This window comes from Puma concolor, chromosome B2 (assembly GCF_028749965.1).
Source record: "Puma concolor isolate L17-30 chromosome B2, mPumCon1.1.hap2, whole genome shotgun sequence".
Lineage (NCBI taxonomy): Eukaryota > Metazoa > Chordata > Mammalia > Carnivora > Felidae > Puma > Puma concolor.
Genome location: NC_141671.1, coordinates 75,260,716 through 75,277,798, shown reverse-complemented (window position 1 = coordinate 75,277,798; position 17,083 = coordinate 75,260,716). Strand labels below are relative to the sequence as shown.

At 34.2% G+C, this 17,083-nt stretch overlaps 1 protein-coding gene across 5 annotated transcripts in view; it reads left to right on the top strand.

Annotated features, from left to right (window-relative positions):
• Positions 1-14,231, top strand: part of IBTK (inhibitor of Bruton tyrosine kinase) — a 92,472-nt gene extending 78,241 nt beyond the window's left edge. For all 5 annotated transcript variants that reach the window (XM_086707306.1, XM_086707305.1, XM_086707304.1 and 2 more), the window contains exons 26-28: positions 1,210-1,359; positions 11,805-11,937; positions 12,977-14,231. In XM_086707306.1, coding sequence (XP_086563432.1) covers positions 1,210-1,359; positions 11,805-11,937; positions 12,977-13,108 — 415 coding nt within the window. In that variant the 3' untranslated portion in view covers positions 13,109-14,231. The remainder of the gene's footprint in view (positions 1-1,209; positions 1,360-11,804; positions 11,938-12,976) is intronic.
• The last annotated feature ends 2,852 nt before the right edge of the window (positions 14,232-17,083 follow it).

Here is a 17,083-nt window from a genome sequence, read left to right as displayed (position 1 = left end):
TCCATTTTTTGTAAGTTGTCAAATTTATTTGCACAAAGTTATTATAATCTTTATTATCTTTTTAATTCCAGTAGTATCTTGTATTATCTATTGCTTTGTAACAAATTGTCCCTAAGTAATGACTTAAAACAACCAGTGTTTATTGTCTCATAGTTCCTTTGGGTCCTATTGTCTCATATCCTCTGGATATGGCTTCACAGAGTTAGTGCTTATGGGTGCCCCTGGCTCAAGTCTCACATTGCTGCAATCAGAGTTCAACGAGGACTGTAATCATTTCAGAGCCTGACTTGGGAAAGGATCCTTGTCCAGGTTCACTCATATAGAGAACTGGATGGATAGTTTTCTTCCTTACTTTCCTCATATTAAAGATGTTGTTCTACTGTCTTTTGGCTATCCTTGTTTCTAATAATCTAAGTGTTTTCATACTGTGTTGTATTTCTGTGGATGCTTTCAAGATTTTCTTTTGATCTTTGGTTTTCAGCAGTTTGCTCATGTGCCTAAGTATGGTTTTCTTTAGATTGATCTTTGAGGTTTGCTAAAATTCTTCAATCTTTAAATTTGTATCTTCTACCAGATTTGGGGAATGCTTGGGCATTGTTTCTTTGAATATTTTTGTCAGCCATATTTCTCACCTCTCCTGGGACTCCCAGTTATATTTATGGTAGACCTTTTGATATTATCTAAGTCACCATGGTGGAAATTTTTTCAGTCTTCCCTCTGTTTAGATTCAAAATTTTGTATTGCTTTATCTTCAGTTTTACTGACTCTTTTCTAATCGGCTGTTACCTTCATCGGTGAATTTTGTTTTTTAAATATTGAATTAAAAGTTCTTGAATTTCTGTTTTATTCTTTTTCATAGTTTTTCTCTGGGCTTATTCTTTATTTTTCTCTGGGCTTATTCTTTAATTTATTCTGCACATTTTTTTATTGTTGCCTTAGGCATAGTTATAATACTTGTTTTTAATATCATTGTTAATTTCAACATCTGGGTTATCTTCAGTGTTGGTCTCCATTGTTTTTTTTTTTTTTTTTTAATCACATCATTTTGATTAGTTCACAACTGACAGCAAGAACCCAGCATCGCCTTAAAAACTAATTACATAATATTGTAAAATTTTTGGTGTACATTTTCCCCATTCTCCCATTGTGATTTCTAGCACTGACCTTTTAAAAAATGGATGTCTTAACATGATCTTTTGTCTTTTGCAGGGCATCTTCTCTACATTCAGTTTCATCTAAGTCATTCCGGGATTTCTTAGTAGAAGAAAAAAAATCTATTACTGGTCACAGTTCAGGAGATCATGTCAAAAAAGTTTGTTTTAAAGGAATAGAAAATTCCCAGTCTCCAAAAGTTGAAAGGTAATAAGTTAAACTTATACATTTTCTACCTTAAAAAATTCTATGGTAGTTTCACATTCTGAAATCTTTAAAAATTTATCAGGCGGATTTTTACACATTCTTTTACACTGAAAATTAACATGTCTTTTTTTTGAGGCTTTATTTTGGTAGAATTGTCTTATAGTAAGCTTGTATATATTTAAAGTATTTAATTTGATGTTTTGGCATATGTACCTGTGAAACCATCACCAGCTACACTCAAAACAGTGAATATAACCATCATTCTTAGAAGTTTCCTCATGCCCCTTTGTAATTTCTTCCTCCCTACCCCATTTTGCTCTCTAGGCAGCTACTAACCTGCTTGTGTCAGTATAGACTACCTCGTATATTCTAGTTTTATACCTGTAGGACCATTCAGTATGTAGTTTTTGATTCATCCATGTTGCTGTGTGTATCAATAGTTCATTCCATTTTATTGCTGAGTAGTAGTTCATTATGTAGATATAAAACAGATGATGGACCTTTGGGTGTTTCCAGTTTTTTCTCTAGCTATTTTTGATACAAGTTTTTAAAGTCCATTGTATTTTATTTTTGTATATACATCTTATTTAATGTCTTAATATGGAATTTATTGTCAAATTGGTTTCCATACAACACCTAGTGCTCATCCCAACAGGTGCCCTCCTCAATTCCCATCACCCACTTTCTCCTCCCTCCCACCCCCATCAACCCTCAGTTTATTCTCAGTTTATTCTCAGTTTTTAAGAGTCTCTTACGGTTTGCCTCCTTCCCTCTCTGTAACTTTTTTTTTCCCCTTCCCCTCCTCCATAGTCTTAAGTTTCTCAGGATCCACATAAGAGTGAAAACATATGGTATCTGTCTTTCTCTGTATGACTTATTTCACTTAGCATCACACTCTCCAGTTCCATCCATGTTGCTACCAAAGGCCACATTTCATTCTTTCTCATTGCCAAGTAGTATTCCATTGTATATATAAACCACAACTTCTTTATCCATTCATCAGTTGATGGACATTTAGGTTCTTTCCATAATTTGGCTATTGTTGAAAGGTCCAATGTATTTTAAAAGAGGTTTCGTATTTTAAATGCTTACATGGAACATGAAAATCTAAGCATAATTTAAAAGCAATTTTCTAATAAAAATAGCTTCTTTGCCATGGTATGTAAATTCTCTTAATCACTGTACAAAAAGGAACATTCTTAGAGCATTAGATAGTCCTGTGTTGGAAGAAAGAACTGTGTTTCAAGTTGGTTGACAAAATGGAATTTTTTTTTCTTATTTTTGCTAATATGACATCTCCCAAAGATATTAATCCCTAAAGTATTTTAGACAAAACAAAAACATAATTAAAAATGTCAGCTGTGACCAGATTAATATTGTTTTAGGTAATGATAAACCTTTTTTCACTATTTGTTAAGACTTTTCCCCCTAAACCCTTTTTTTAAATGAAATCTTATGTCCAATTCCAATGTTATCAAATATGTTTTGCCGATTGAATCAAGAAGAGGGATGTGGGAACCATTACTAGTTTAACCTTATCATATCTACCTTACAAGCAGCTGCTGAAGAACTGTCAAAGTCTTCTAACAACATTGGAAACTACTGGTTTAGATGAACTCTTTAAACTATTTTTGTAGTTTATGTCGTGACTGACTGCCTTATTATAGATAATGTATATTTGGGACCAAAGATCTTGAGCCATTTACTTACAATATGGAAAATCAGGGATCAGAAAGAATCTGAAAAAATCATTTGCTCTCTCTTCCTATCTTTATGAAAACTTTTATTAGTAGAACATGATTTTAAAATAAAAATCTTAAATGTAACTCTAACATATGAAACAGATAAACGTTTTATATGCTTACTTAGGAAAAAGAATATTAAGGCTGGTTTGTTAGGGTCATAAATACAGAATTGGGTGTGATGTAAGACGTATGTAGTCTTAAAATTGGCAAATATTTAATGACTTATCTGCTCTCTATCAGACATGATGCTAGGTACTAGAGTTACAGTGATAAAATTACCATAGCCCCTGCCTATTTAGAACACAGTCCAAAAGAGAAGAAAAACCTTACACAATTCAGTGTACAAAGCATATTTTAATTCTCTAATATTAAGAAAATCTTGACTGAAATAAGTAGTTATAAATGATATAAAAATCAACTCACAGATTCTTTAAGAGCACAGTTCACTTAAAGATGACAGAAGAAATTTTATTCTTGAAATGATGTAAGAATGAATGAACCTGGCAATAGAAGTTAACATGCCAATGATCTTCAGTGTATTAAAAGTATTTGTATATTTTTAGTTTTAAAAATGTATTTCAGAAAAAAAATACCAACAAATGTTTGGTGAACATTTTATTGTACACTGAAAATGACAAACTATTCAGTATTTATAAGGTGTTTTCTTAACAATGTTGAGGGAAGGACATTTTATTCCATAGTAACAGTCTCTTAAGTTCTCACAGTAAAAGTGTTTATTTTCAACTTCATTTGAATGCCATTGTACACATACACATGCATTTGTTTATATATTTCATAAATGTATATGTTTACAAATTCTAAACAGATGTTTTAAATCATTATCTCTCATGTTTTTCAATCCCAGGTTTTTAAAAATTTTAAGTTGGCTTTTGTTATACTCAGTAATGATCCTGTATCATAATACTTTTAAAAACTGAATATAGTCTTTTTCAATAATAAAAAGAAATAAGAATACCATTGGTTTTTGTAAATTGTGTGATGAGTGATGTAGACCCACTTGTAAATAGAAAGACATGTAACTTCCTTATTTTCTTAATATGAAACACAAATCTGCATCTGCATGTATCCTTTTTTTTTTTTTCCTCCTTTCTTCTTTTGCACTGGAAGAGTTATTTTTCCTATCTAAGGTTAGTATTTGTACCTGTGCTGGCATCTTAACTCCTTTCCACTTCAAAAGCCTTAAGCTGCTAATTATCCCTTTCTTTTCTTGTGGATATTCAGCCTTTTTCCTTTTAGGTAGATACCTCCCATCTGGTTTTGAATATGCTCAAATCTCTCTCTTGTGGTCTGGGTGAGGTAATCAATCCCTCAGTCATCTCCCACACTTTCTTCTAACAGTTGTCCTATCATTACCAATCCCTTACTCCCTTCACAGCCAGATTTCTCAAAAGGGCTGTCAGCTCCCAATCACTTCTTAATCCAGTCTGGCTTCCAGTCCCATTACTAAACTGAAACAGTTGAGGTGAAGTTCAGCAGTGACCTCCATATTGCCAAAACCATGAACTTTTTTTTTATGACTCATTCTACTTGAAGTTCAATTACAGGTCATCTTCTCATTTCACTTTATATTCTTTCTACACTATTTCATGAGCTTCTATCTTCAGTTATTAGCTATAAAGATTCAAAAATTTTATCACCTGCCCACAACTATCATCTGAGCTTCAGACTTACTTAACTGTCTTGATATCTTCATCCCACTTAGATGTTCTGAAATACTGTAAACTTTATGTCCAAAACCAAATGTTTTTTCTCATACCCCTTTCATAAAATCAAACAAAAATATAGAAAAAACATGGGGCGCCTGGGTGGCTCAGCCGGTTAAGCGTCCGACTTTGGCTCGGGTCATGATCTCACAAACTGTGACTTCAAGCCCTGCCTCAGGCTCTGTGCTGACAGCCTGGAGCCTGCTTCGGATTCTGTCTGCTTCTCTCTCTGCCCCTCCCCTGCTCATGCTCTGTCTCTCTGTGTCTCAAAAATAAATAAAACGTTAAAAAAATTTTCTTTAAATATATACAAAAAACATCCCCTTCCCTGATTTTTCTTCCAAAAATTTTCCAGATTTTTTCTTCTTGATTTACCCAAAGATAACAGGAATATTATTTCAAAAAGATATATGCACCCCTATATTTATTGTAGCATTTTTTACAAAAGCCAGGTATAGAAGCAGCATAAATGTCCATAGATAGATTAATAGATAAAGAAGATGTGTGTGTGTGTGTGTGTGTGTGTGTGTGTGTGTGTGTGTGTGATGGAATATTAGCCATAAAGAAAAATGAGATCTTGCTATTTGTGACAACATGGATGGACCTAGAGAGTACTATGCTAAGTGAAAGAAATCAGAGAAAGACAAATACCATATCATTTCATTTATAAGCAGAATCTAAAAAAGCAAAAGAAACAAGCAAAAACAGAGACATAAATACAAAGAATGGATTGGTGGTTGCCAGAGGGGAGAGGGTTGGGAGGATGGGCAAAATAGTGAAGGAGACTAAGAGGTATAAACTTGGGGTTATAAAATAAGTAAGTCATGGGGATGAAAAATACAGCATAGGGAATATAGCCAATAATATGTAATAATGTTGTATGGTGACAGATGGTGACTACACTTACTGTGGTTAAGCATAGCATAATGTATAGAACTGTTGAATTACAGTTGTACACCTAAAGCTAAGATGACATTGTCAATTCTATTTCAAATAAAAAATGCATATATAAAGTCCAGTTCTTAATGAGAAGAATGGAGTATTTTATGGTTAGTTGGAAACAAAAAGGTATATCATAATACTTAGCTTAAAATTAAGATAAAAGTTCTCTTTTAAAAAGCCCATTCTTCCTGAGTTTTCTTCCTTGGTAAATGGCATTTGCAAGTCTTTAACATTCTATTTTCCTGACCAATATCTAGTCTACCGTTAGGACATGTCATTTTTAGATCTTGAAAATTTATCAGATCATATAGTAAACTTTGTCTTCACTGTTTTCTCCCTCGTTCATATTACTGTGATCTTTCACTTGGGCCACCTGAGTAGCCTAACTGGTACTTGCCATGGCTTTTCTTACAATTCCTCCAGTATACTGAGCCAGTATATTCTTTACTGAAATGCAGGGTGAAAGCTAGAATCTGTATATGGCCTTTAAGGCCTACATAGTGTGGCTCCTGCCAGCCTCTTATCTTTCTCTTTTAACATCTCTGTATTCTAGTTCTCTTCTCAAATGCCATTTATTTCTGGCCACCTGCCTGCCCTTTGACTAGTTGACTCTGATTTTTCTTTCAGTCTCTATTCAGTCATATTCTACGGAGAAGTCAGACTTCCCTTCCTGCGTCAGTTTTCTATGTGTTCCCATAGCATTTCTTATTCATCACACTTTCCACAGTTGTTATTAGTGTGATTCATTGTTTAGTGTTTTCACCTACAAGTACTTTAATGTTTTTATATCCAACTATATATTCAATGAAAGCATAGGAGAGGAGAGTCATCTCAATGAGAGAAGTTTGATTGCTGCTCCTTACTGAATTACCAACGCTTATTTTCTAGCATGTAGTAGGTGCTCAGTGAGAATAAGATGAATAAATGAGGTAAAATTGTAGCTGTTTCAAGTAACATTTGTTTCTAATAAGTGAGTTATGTGCCTTAGGTGTATAAATTGTAAGATATGAACATTAAGTTCATTTTTGTAATAATTTTACATTTTGAATATTAATGCTGTAGATTGAAATTTTATTTTCTTTGGATAAGTCTTTATTTGTCATAGAACTCAAAATATGGAGGATCTGTGGTTTCATAGTTGATCACTAGAGTGTGCTATAACATCAAGGCTCTTAATTGTGAAAAGTGGCATCTGCTGTTACACTGGTTTGGAAATTGTAAAGGAGTGTATAATAGTGTCATGCCATCCATAGCTTGACTGTTTGGTAAGTGGAAGTTAATGTTTTAAATAGCTGTAAGTTATCACTGAGCACTGTGTTTTATCTGATCACTAACAAGTAAAATAGCTTGACTTTCATTTTTTAATTTCATCACAGAAAATGTGTAACCATAAGTGAGCTTTTTAAAAAGGAAATAATAAAACAGGTGAAGTAAAATATTAATTCACCAAATTATATATGAACAACATTCTGCTAGCCTCTATTATGTGTATATATAAAAGTGTTATATACAGGCCTAGTCCCTTAAATGTATTTGAAATCTACTTGGTAAGTCTGTATAGGCACTACATGGAAGTTAAATTAAAGGTCAGGAATGAAATTGGAGTACAGGATAATAATATGAAGTCACAAGGCAATATATGATTTAAGTGATAGATGAGTGGCTCAGAGAAGGGGAAAAAATGGCCATGGGCTGGAGATGTGTTTAGTTCATAAACACTTTTCTTATTCAGTGCCAAATATTTGACCATTATATGTATGGCCACATGAATAGTATTAGAAAAATATTGATCTATTTGCATTGCCACAAGCTTTTGAACATAGGATGGGGTTTTTAAAAGAAGAGAGGAGAGGGGGTACTGTAAATAGAGGAAACAGTGTTATGGCAAGAAGCAGAAATGCTATGATTCTTTAGGGAATTTTCATGGCAGGGATGATGGAACTCATCTTAGGAAATTCCTCAAATCCTACATCTTGTTTTAATTGTAGAAACTGTGATTTTTTTTTCCCCCGAGGCTAGAGAAATCTAGGAATGGCAATGTTATTTGGGGATTTTAAAATGTAGAAAAGGGGTTTGTGTAATTTATGTTTATTGTTACTTGTGTGTTCTTTCATATTCCTTTCACTTAAACACCCCCTTAACGTAATTCTGGGCAGAAACTGATCTCGTGTTTCTTATTGGTTAGGAAAACTAGTTGTGAGATAAAAACTGTTACATCAGCTCTAAACTTACGTAAAAATCTTAATAATTAAGCTAATACAGAATTTTTTTAACTGTATGAGTAAGAAGTAACTTATTCTCAAAGTCTAAATTTGGCAAGATTAACGTTCTTTGAACAAAAATCTCTGAAAGAAGATTTTATTTTAGCCAGCCTTTCAATGTTGCTTTTATTTTCAAAAGGCTAAATTTTATAGATTGTCTATTGAGATGTCTGTTTTGCAAATATCTAAAGCTTAATAATGTTGTGTTTATTATCTGGAAACTTAGCATGTTTTGATATCTGTTTAATCAGAGCTCTGTTTAACAGTTTTGCTTCATTCTAAGATGAAATTTTCATGGACTTGCAGTTGTTTGGGTAAATTTATAACTAATGAGATTATCCATTGAAAAACCATTAATGGAAAGACTTCTGGGATTACCATCTTATAAAACAGATTTGAGTTTCAGTCTAACATAGTAGCCCTCTGTGAACCTCTCCTGAACCAGTTTTATCACATGAAATGAGAATAATGCTTGTCATACAGGTTTATTATAGGGCTTATATCTGATGATGTATATGAAAGTACTTTATGTATTATAAAATCTGTTATACAGGTGAGTTGTTATACTTAAGTTCTGATTTGCCTAACTTTGATTTAATAAGGCCTGTATAAGATAGTGTAGTCCTGATACTCAATTTGTTTTAGCCAGTATCATAGCATTTTCACAGTTTGTAGCTGTTGCTTCTTACTTAATTGAATAATAATTGATTACATAATATTTTTCCATTTCTTTGCAAGTGTCTAACACTTTTAGCTGATCCCCAGATACCAGAGGGAGTTTTGAGCACCACTTAAGTCATTATCTGTTTATTCCATGCTATGCTTCAGTGCCCCTAGAAGGCCTCTAATCTCCAGTCTTGGACTGACTTTATTGACTTTAGGACTGTTTTTTTTTTTTCCTAAGAATCTTTCCAGGAACTTAACCATGGGAACTTGCATTTAGTCTTTAAGGTACCTCTTTATTCCATCAGAATGTAGAATTTTTTCTATTTATTTTGTAGTTTTTATCTCATACTTAAAATCCTTTGGCTTTCTGATTCAGTTCATTATTCCTAATTATATTTTTACAAATGACTGTGTTCCACATGTCCTGCTGGACACTGAGAGACAAACATGAATGAGGCACAGTGTGTACCTTGAGAGACTAGTCGAGCAGTTAAGGCAGGCGTGTAAATAATAATAACACAGTGTGTAAAGTTCTGTAATAGTAGTTGAAATGCTTTAGGAGTAGAGAGGAGGTGATATTTGAGCCAATCCTTAAAGAATAAGAAGATATTTGTAGTGGAATGTATTCTAAACTAAGGGGAATAATAGAAAAAAGGCATTTGTGATAATGGAAAACATACTGTACTCTGAGTAAAAAAGACCAGCTTTCAGCTGTCCCTGCTACTTACCCAACCTGTGAATAAGGCAATTATGTAATATTCTTTGAGTCTAAGTTTCCTAATCAGTGTAATGGAATAATACATGCTGCTTTCTGTACAGAGTATTACAAAGATTAAATGAGATAATGTGTATGAAAATACTCTCAGTAAATTTATTTGCCCACACTTCAGGTCTGAACATTTTAGCTTTCAGCGCATTTTGTACTCTGGCCCTACTGGTTCATTTTATTAACTTTATATCCCTTTTAATCGCATCCAAACTCTTAAGCCTATCATTCTGTTTATTGAAAAGAACAACTTACCTTTACTTAAGCCACCAGAATCTTTTACTATTCCATGTATCTGTACTACCAAAAACCCTGTGTCAGTGCCACCTTCCTCAGCTTTAATGCAGTTTCCTCAGTGAAGACAGCAGTATATACCCTCATCCATAGTATACCAGTTTCTCCTGTGAATCCATACTACTTAGTACATATTGGTACAGGTATCAATTGTTTTATCTCATGTTCTTTCATCATTGTTTAGATAGATTTTTAAATCTCTCCTCCAGAATCTTTTGAGGGGAGGGACTGAGTTTTAATCAGTCAGATTTTCAGCACCATAGTGCTACACATACCCAGTAACTGCATAAACAAATCAGGATGTCAATATTTTAGGCCCTGTTTGTTCATTCTCTGACTTTCTTTTAAATCTGTCTAGGCCTACATTTGCTCATTCCTGAAAGAGAGCATTGGATAAATCCAGATAATCTCTAGGGTACCTTTCTAGCCGTAAAATTCCACAATTAGGCCAGTCTCTGTAGTACCTTTGTTAAGTTTTTCCCTTACAGGAATACTTCCTATCCCCCTTATCCTGTACCCCATTACTGTTTTTTCCATGAAGCCCGATCAAGTAACCAAATCTTTAAAAAAAAAAAAAATGTTTTTAATGTTTATTTATTTATTTATTTTTTAATTTTTTTTAAACGTTTATTTATTATTGAGAGAGCGTGAACAGGAGAGGGTCAGAGAGAGGGAGACAGAATCCGAAGCAGCTCCAGGCTCTGAGCTGTCAGCACAGAGCCCGACGCAGGGCTCAAACTCATGGACGGCGAGATCATGACCTGAGCCGAAGTCGGACGCTCAACCGACTGAGCCGCCCAGGCGCCTCTTAATGTTTATTTTTGAGAGAGAGCACGATGTGGGGAGAGGGGAAGAGAGAGGTGGAGACACAGAATCTAAAGCAGTCTCCAGGCTCTGAGCTGTCAGCACAGAGCCCAACGTGGGGCTCAAACTTACCAACTGTGAGATTATGATCTGAGCTGAAGTCGGACACTTAACCGACTGAGCCACACAGGTGCCCCTAACCAAATCTTTTTTGATTTTTATAGTCCTTGTTAGATACTAAGTTATTTTCTGCTATACTATGTCATTTTATGTTTTTTTCCTCATTTAGTTTGTGAGTTCTTATAGGATAGAAATATAAGATATGATCTCTATATTCTAATTCCTGGCTTATCAAAGTATTTACTATAATAGTTGCTCACAGAATTTGGCTGCTAATTATCTTGTTTATATGTATTTTGAAACAGTGCTAATTTTTCACTTTTATTCATAAACTATTAATGTGGAACTTTATTTACAAAGTTTTCTATATTTCCTAATGTATGTCTGATAATAGTAAATGCTTATATGAATATTATTATAAAAATAGACCATTTCTTGCAAGATCATCCTCTGTGGTATTTTATACACATGATTTTATGAGTATAGTTTTTTTGTGTTTTGTTTTTTACTTATAATTTTAAAGGGAAATCTGACCTGACTCAGGGATTCGTAATTCTTCCTCTTTATTTCTATTAATAGTTTTGCTAATATTACTAGAGGTCTTAATCTCCAGTTTTGGCATTTGTTTTGCAGATGTTCCACTCATGGTACTCCAGGACTAGAAGGCAACCATATTTCAGATTTACCACTTCTGGATAGTCCCAAGGCTAACTGATTAGTTTTGGAGCCTTCAAAGCTACGCTGTTGCTTAGCACTGAAAGATAATATTAAGACATTGGGAATAGTATTATGATATTGAATAGAATGTATTATCTAACTACTGTCTGCTCCACAGTTTTAGTTACCTTTCTGTTTAGTTATATTGTTTCTGCTCCATCTCACCTATTGCTGTTTTCTAAAGTTATCTCTACAGCACTGATCTCTGCAGCACTGATCCAAATAAAGTATTAGCTCTCCTTTCTTCTATTTCTCACCTTACCATTCTATAAAGAGAATGCAAAAGCTTCCAAGTCCCCTTAAATTGTAGGTCATTGGGAAAAAATGTGGAAGAGTATTTGAGAGGAGATTTTATATGCTAAAATTTGGGGAGATGAATGAAAACTCATTGTTACTATTCTTTCAGTCCCTGGCTGTCTTCTTCATTGACTGCTCCTTCCATGGTAGCCCCCGTCACTTTTGCATCTATTGTAGAAGAAGAACTACAGCAGGAAGCAGCTCTTATCAGAAGTCGAGAAAAACCCTTGGCTTTGATTCAGGTAAGTAAGTTGCCTATAATGGACTTAATTTAGGGAAGAACTACATTACATATCATCCACATGTCTTAAAATTATGTTTGTTTTCATTGCAAAGGGGCATATATTTATTACATTAAAATGTAAACATAAAATTAAACTGAGGCACTCAATAAGTATCAGTTGAAGTATTCAGGATAATTAATTTAGAACCAATTATTATAAGCTCATTTTTTTTTAGCACTGGTGATACTTTAGACCATTTTATTTTTTTTTATTTTATTTTTTTCAACGTTTATTTATTTTTGGGACAGAGAGAGACAGAGCATGAACGGGGGAGGGGCAGAGAGAGAGGGAGACACAGAATCAGAAACAGGCTCCAGGCTCTGAGCCATCAGCCCAGAGCCTGACGCGGGGCTCGAACTCACGGACCGCGAGATCGTGACCTGGCTGAAGTCAGACGCTTAACCGACTGCGCCACCCAGGCGCCCCTAGACCATTTTAATTTTTAAAAGTGATCGATAACGAATTTAGCAATATCTAGTTCTACACCCAGCTTCTGTGTCAGTAAGTGTTCTTAGGTTGTAAGCCACAGATATCAACTTTGGCAAACTTAAGGGAAAGGGAAACTATTAGAGGGTTATTAGAATTCCTCAGACTTAGTTGAAAGACTTGAAAACCAGGCTTAGAAACAGGTAAGACTCACAGTTGCCCCAGAGAGCTTAGAAGCAAGAATTAGAAGACTTGTACAGTATCTCATTGAAGTTACTGGAATGAATGGATTCCAACAACTATTTTCAGGTGTTGTTTTGTTTTTTTTTTGTTGTTTTTTTTTTTTTTTTCCTTTCTGCTCAAGATTAAAATTCAAGGCTGGGTAGGTATCTGATTATTCTAATTTAGGCCTTAATCCTTCTTGCCAAGGGGATAGCAGGATACCTAGTTTTGCTGCATTGTATTCACAAAAAGTGGTACTTCCACAAAAGGAAATTGGGAAGCTAATATAATCCTTCTAAAATAGTAAAGCAAGTCTTGTTGTTTTTTTTTTTTTCCACCCTTCTTTCAGATCGAGGAGCATGCGATACAAGATTTGTTGGTTTTCTATGAGGCATTTGGAAACCCTGATGAGTTTGTCATTATTGAAAGGACACCACAGGGACCATTAGCAGTACCTATGTGGAATAAGCATGGATGCTAATTTGCTGTGGAGTTGAAATGCATTTTTTCAGAAATCATGATTGTTATAAAGAAAAGCTGTGGAAAAGAGTTCTTACAATTTGGTAACATCATTCTAGATAGAATAAGAAAGGATATAATTACTGAAGTTTAGGTATTTAATGTTTATATGATTAAAAACAAATGCCACAGAATTGTGATTTTAGTAACTTTATGTAAAAATGTGTGAGAGGAAAAACTTACTGGTTAAGATTAAGTAGAATTATTTCTTCTGAACAATCTTAAAAAATACGAGTGATTGAAGTGTGAAATTTAAGAGTGAGGCATTAAAAATAAGTTTCCATGAGAATTTGAGATAAATAAGTAGATTTTGCCAAATGTCTGTTGTCACTCTTCTTTTTTTATGTGATATTGATGAGCTTAAAGTAGGAGCATCAGCCATTATTTCTGATCCATTAATGGCCAAAATTTGTATTCGCTACAGTAGTTGTTTCCATTCTTGGGTCTTTTTTGATCAGGCTATCATGTTCTAGGTCTATTTAAAGCTTAGACTGCTCGAATGCCATAGTTTTTCAATTTGTACAGCACATTCTGCATTAAACTACAGAGTCCAGTGAGAAAAGAATATGATTACTATTCTGAAATGTAGTCCAAGATAATGGTTCCTTTATAAAATTTGGAGCCATTGTGGGTTGTTTTTTGGTGGGGAGGGGAAACCTTATAAAAGCCTGATTGTGAGAGAATCAGTTTCTCAAAATGTTAAAATTTTCCAAAATAAATGCTTAATTATACATATAAGAATTGAATAGTTTTGAAGACCCTTTACAATATTATACAATCAGAAGTTCTCTGAGCCTGAGTTATATGAATAGACATAAACATTGTTTTCTTTACAGTATGCTATTTGTTTTTGAGTGGTTAAAATTTTTAAAAACAAATGTTAAATGTGTGCTCTAGTAAACTAGACAGATTGGGAAGGTTAATCTTCTAGTTTCTGAAACATAATCGTAGGGGGACATAGAGGCAAGTCACTGCTGTAATTCAGTTGATGGAAATATGGCTGAAATTAACTTAATACTTGAGATTTAGCTCTACCGAAAACAGTAAATTTGTAAGCAAATGTGCAATAAAAAATAATCGATCTATTTTACTGCTAATGTGTCTTTGATATACTATATTGACATCTACCATAGGAGGAATTATTAATTATTCCACCTGATATACAGTAGATGTAATAACTTGATGTTGTATATTCACTCCTTGATTGCTTAAAATAAGGTGGTTTTCCTAAGATGCATCTGTGAACAGTTTTATGTTTGACTACATTGAAAAAAATGGATTTTATATTGAAGCTGCAGTAAAGAGGCCTTCTGAAGTAATGGATTTATTTCATTTGAAGCTCTTTATTGGCATCTTTAACATTTAAAGATGCTATAAAGGGATGGTTTTCATGGTGTACTCCACGTTGCCTATAGGAAGCACCATAAAGGATCTTTGTTGGATGGGATGTGAAGGAAGGACAAAGGCTGACTGAGTCTGTGGAGCTTCAGACCTTTACGAACCTCCATCAGAGCACTGGACTGTATGGCCCATTTGGTATTATAAGGTATTATATGAAATTTCATTGGGAAAAAGAGTTCTTTTGCTAATAAAATGAAAGAGAAGCACTACTATGCACTATAACTCTGTAAACAATTCCGTGAAAATAGTAACCTAATACTTTACCACCAAAAAGCCCAGGAAAGTGAAAGGCTTTTTTTTTTCCCCTAAAATAATATTCTGCCTATAATAATTCATCTTTAATCCCTTGACTTTAAGACCTAATAGTGAAGAAAATCTAGAAATTGACAATTTAAAGGATCAGGGGATGGAGAGGTTTTTAAGGTGGACCAAAACAATCCTAGAACTCTTTAGCCTGGAAAGGTGATGGTTACGTGGAGGTGGGGGTATAAAATAAGAATATCCTGAAAACTTGCAGAGTTGACAACTCTACCAGTCAAGTAAAGTCAAATATTTTGACAAAATACTAGGATTTGGGACCTCTCAAAGTTCAGAAGAGATGGCTTTTAAAACAAATTTAAGACTTTCCTACTATATAGAAATGACAGAGACAGTTGAGAAATATTGCTAGTTAATATCTAAGTTGGTTCTGTAACTCTTTTGGAGGTTGCGGTATATGTGTTTGCTCATAAGGGTGTTAATAGCTGTTTCATAAAATTTTAGATCTGAAGAAGCCTAATAGACTAACCCTGCAGATTCTATTTGATAAACTGAAGAAAATGAATTCCAGAGAAAGTGACTAATGAGAATGAGGTCTTCTTTCAGTCCGATTCCCCTACAGCTGTGCCTCTTAGAAATTGCTAATTGTCTGTAACAATTTAACCAAGACTGAGAAAATATAAAAAAGCACTTAGTAAAGATAAATGTAATCCAGAAAGAAGGTTTCCAGAATTGTCAATTTAAGAGAGGTTTTCAGAACAAACTACAACAACCTTCTACCAAGGAATTGGGACAAGTGATCCAAGATTTATGGTAATGCTTATGTGTATCTTTTTTGCCTGAAGTGATGATGCTCAGTTATGTAAGATACCAGAACAAGCTGGTTTTTCCTATCCACATGACCATCAAACTAGATCTTTAAGACCTTATGTATTGTATTTTCTTACATGTCATCTCTCTACTTGGCTGGCATTTCATTTGTGTCAAAACTGAATTCTTGACACCCCCAAACTTCCTGATCTTTTCTATTTCCTTATCTCTCAATTTGTCATTCTTCTAAGTCATTTGGGCTGAACTCTTGGATTCTACTTTTTCTATTTCCCCATCTGACCCCTATATTTATCAGTTGTCCAATTCCTATTGATTCTGTCTCTGCAATATCTTTTATTTAATCTTTTCCATTTCATTCTTACTACTACTGCGTTTTATGTCCTTTTTTCTTTACAAAAATTCTCAAACCTTTTGGTCTCAGGACCAAAGGTTTATACTGATAAAAATTATTGAGAATTCCAAAGAGCTTTTGTTTATGTGTTACATCTATTTGTATTTAATGCATTCAAAGTCAAAACTGTAAAAATTCCTTTAAAAACCAGAAACCATCATATGTAAACATAAATAACATTTTTAATGAGAATGTTTTTATAAAACAAAATTAGTAAGGAGACTGGAATCATTTTCTGTTTTTACATATAAAAATATATGACTCAGTATTTCAGGTTTAGGTCTTTGTTGCCTGGTTTGATCTGCTTCTGCATTCAATCTGTTGCAATGTCACTTGTCATATAGCATCTGGAAACTTGAGAGATCAAGACAGAAAAAGGCAAATGACAGGTTATGAAAATCGTTTTGATCTAACTCCTCCTGAAAGGTTAAGAATGTGGTTAAGAACCACTGCTTTAGGGGTGCCTGGGTGGCGCAGTCGGTTAAGCGTCCGACTTCAGCCAGGTCACGATCTCGCGGTCCGTGAGTTCGAGCCCCGCGTCGGGCTCTGGGCTAATGGCTCAGAGCCTGGAGCCTGTTTCCGATTCTGTGTCTCCCTCTCTCTCTGCCCCTCCCCCGTTCATGCTCTGTCTCTCTCTGTCCCAAAATAAATAAACGTTGAAAAAAAAAAAAAAATTAAAAAAAAAAAAAAAAGAACCACTGCTTTAGTCTTTAGCTGCTACCCCTTTCTCCATCTGCCTTGTCCAACCCAATACACTTATTAATTCCCAAACTAATAGCCCCAGAGCATAGGTCTTGTTTCTGCTTTGAAAACTTAAGTCACTCCCTTTACACTTCAAGTAAATGCATATTTCCTCGGTTTGGCCTTCCAGTGATGTTTTTTTCCCCAATCTCTACATGTGGTGGTAGAGCCAAACTTGACCTGATATTTCTCCCAAATAGATTTTGCTTTGTTCATGCAGATCTCTGCCTAAATTTTTCTTTCTCTTCACCTGTTGAAATTCTCTTTATCCATGATTAACACAACCCAGATTCTGCTTCTTTATAAACTTTTTCC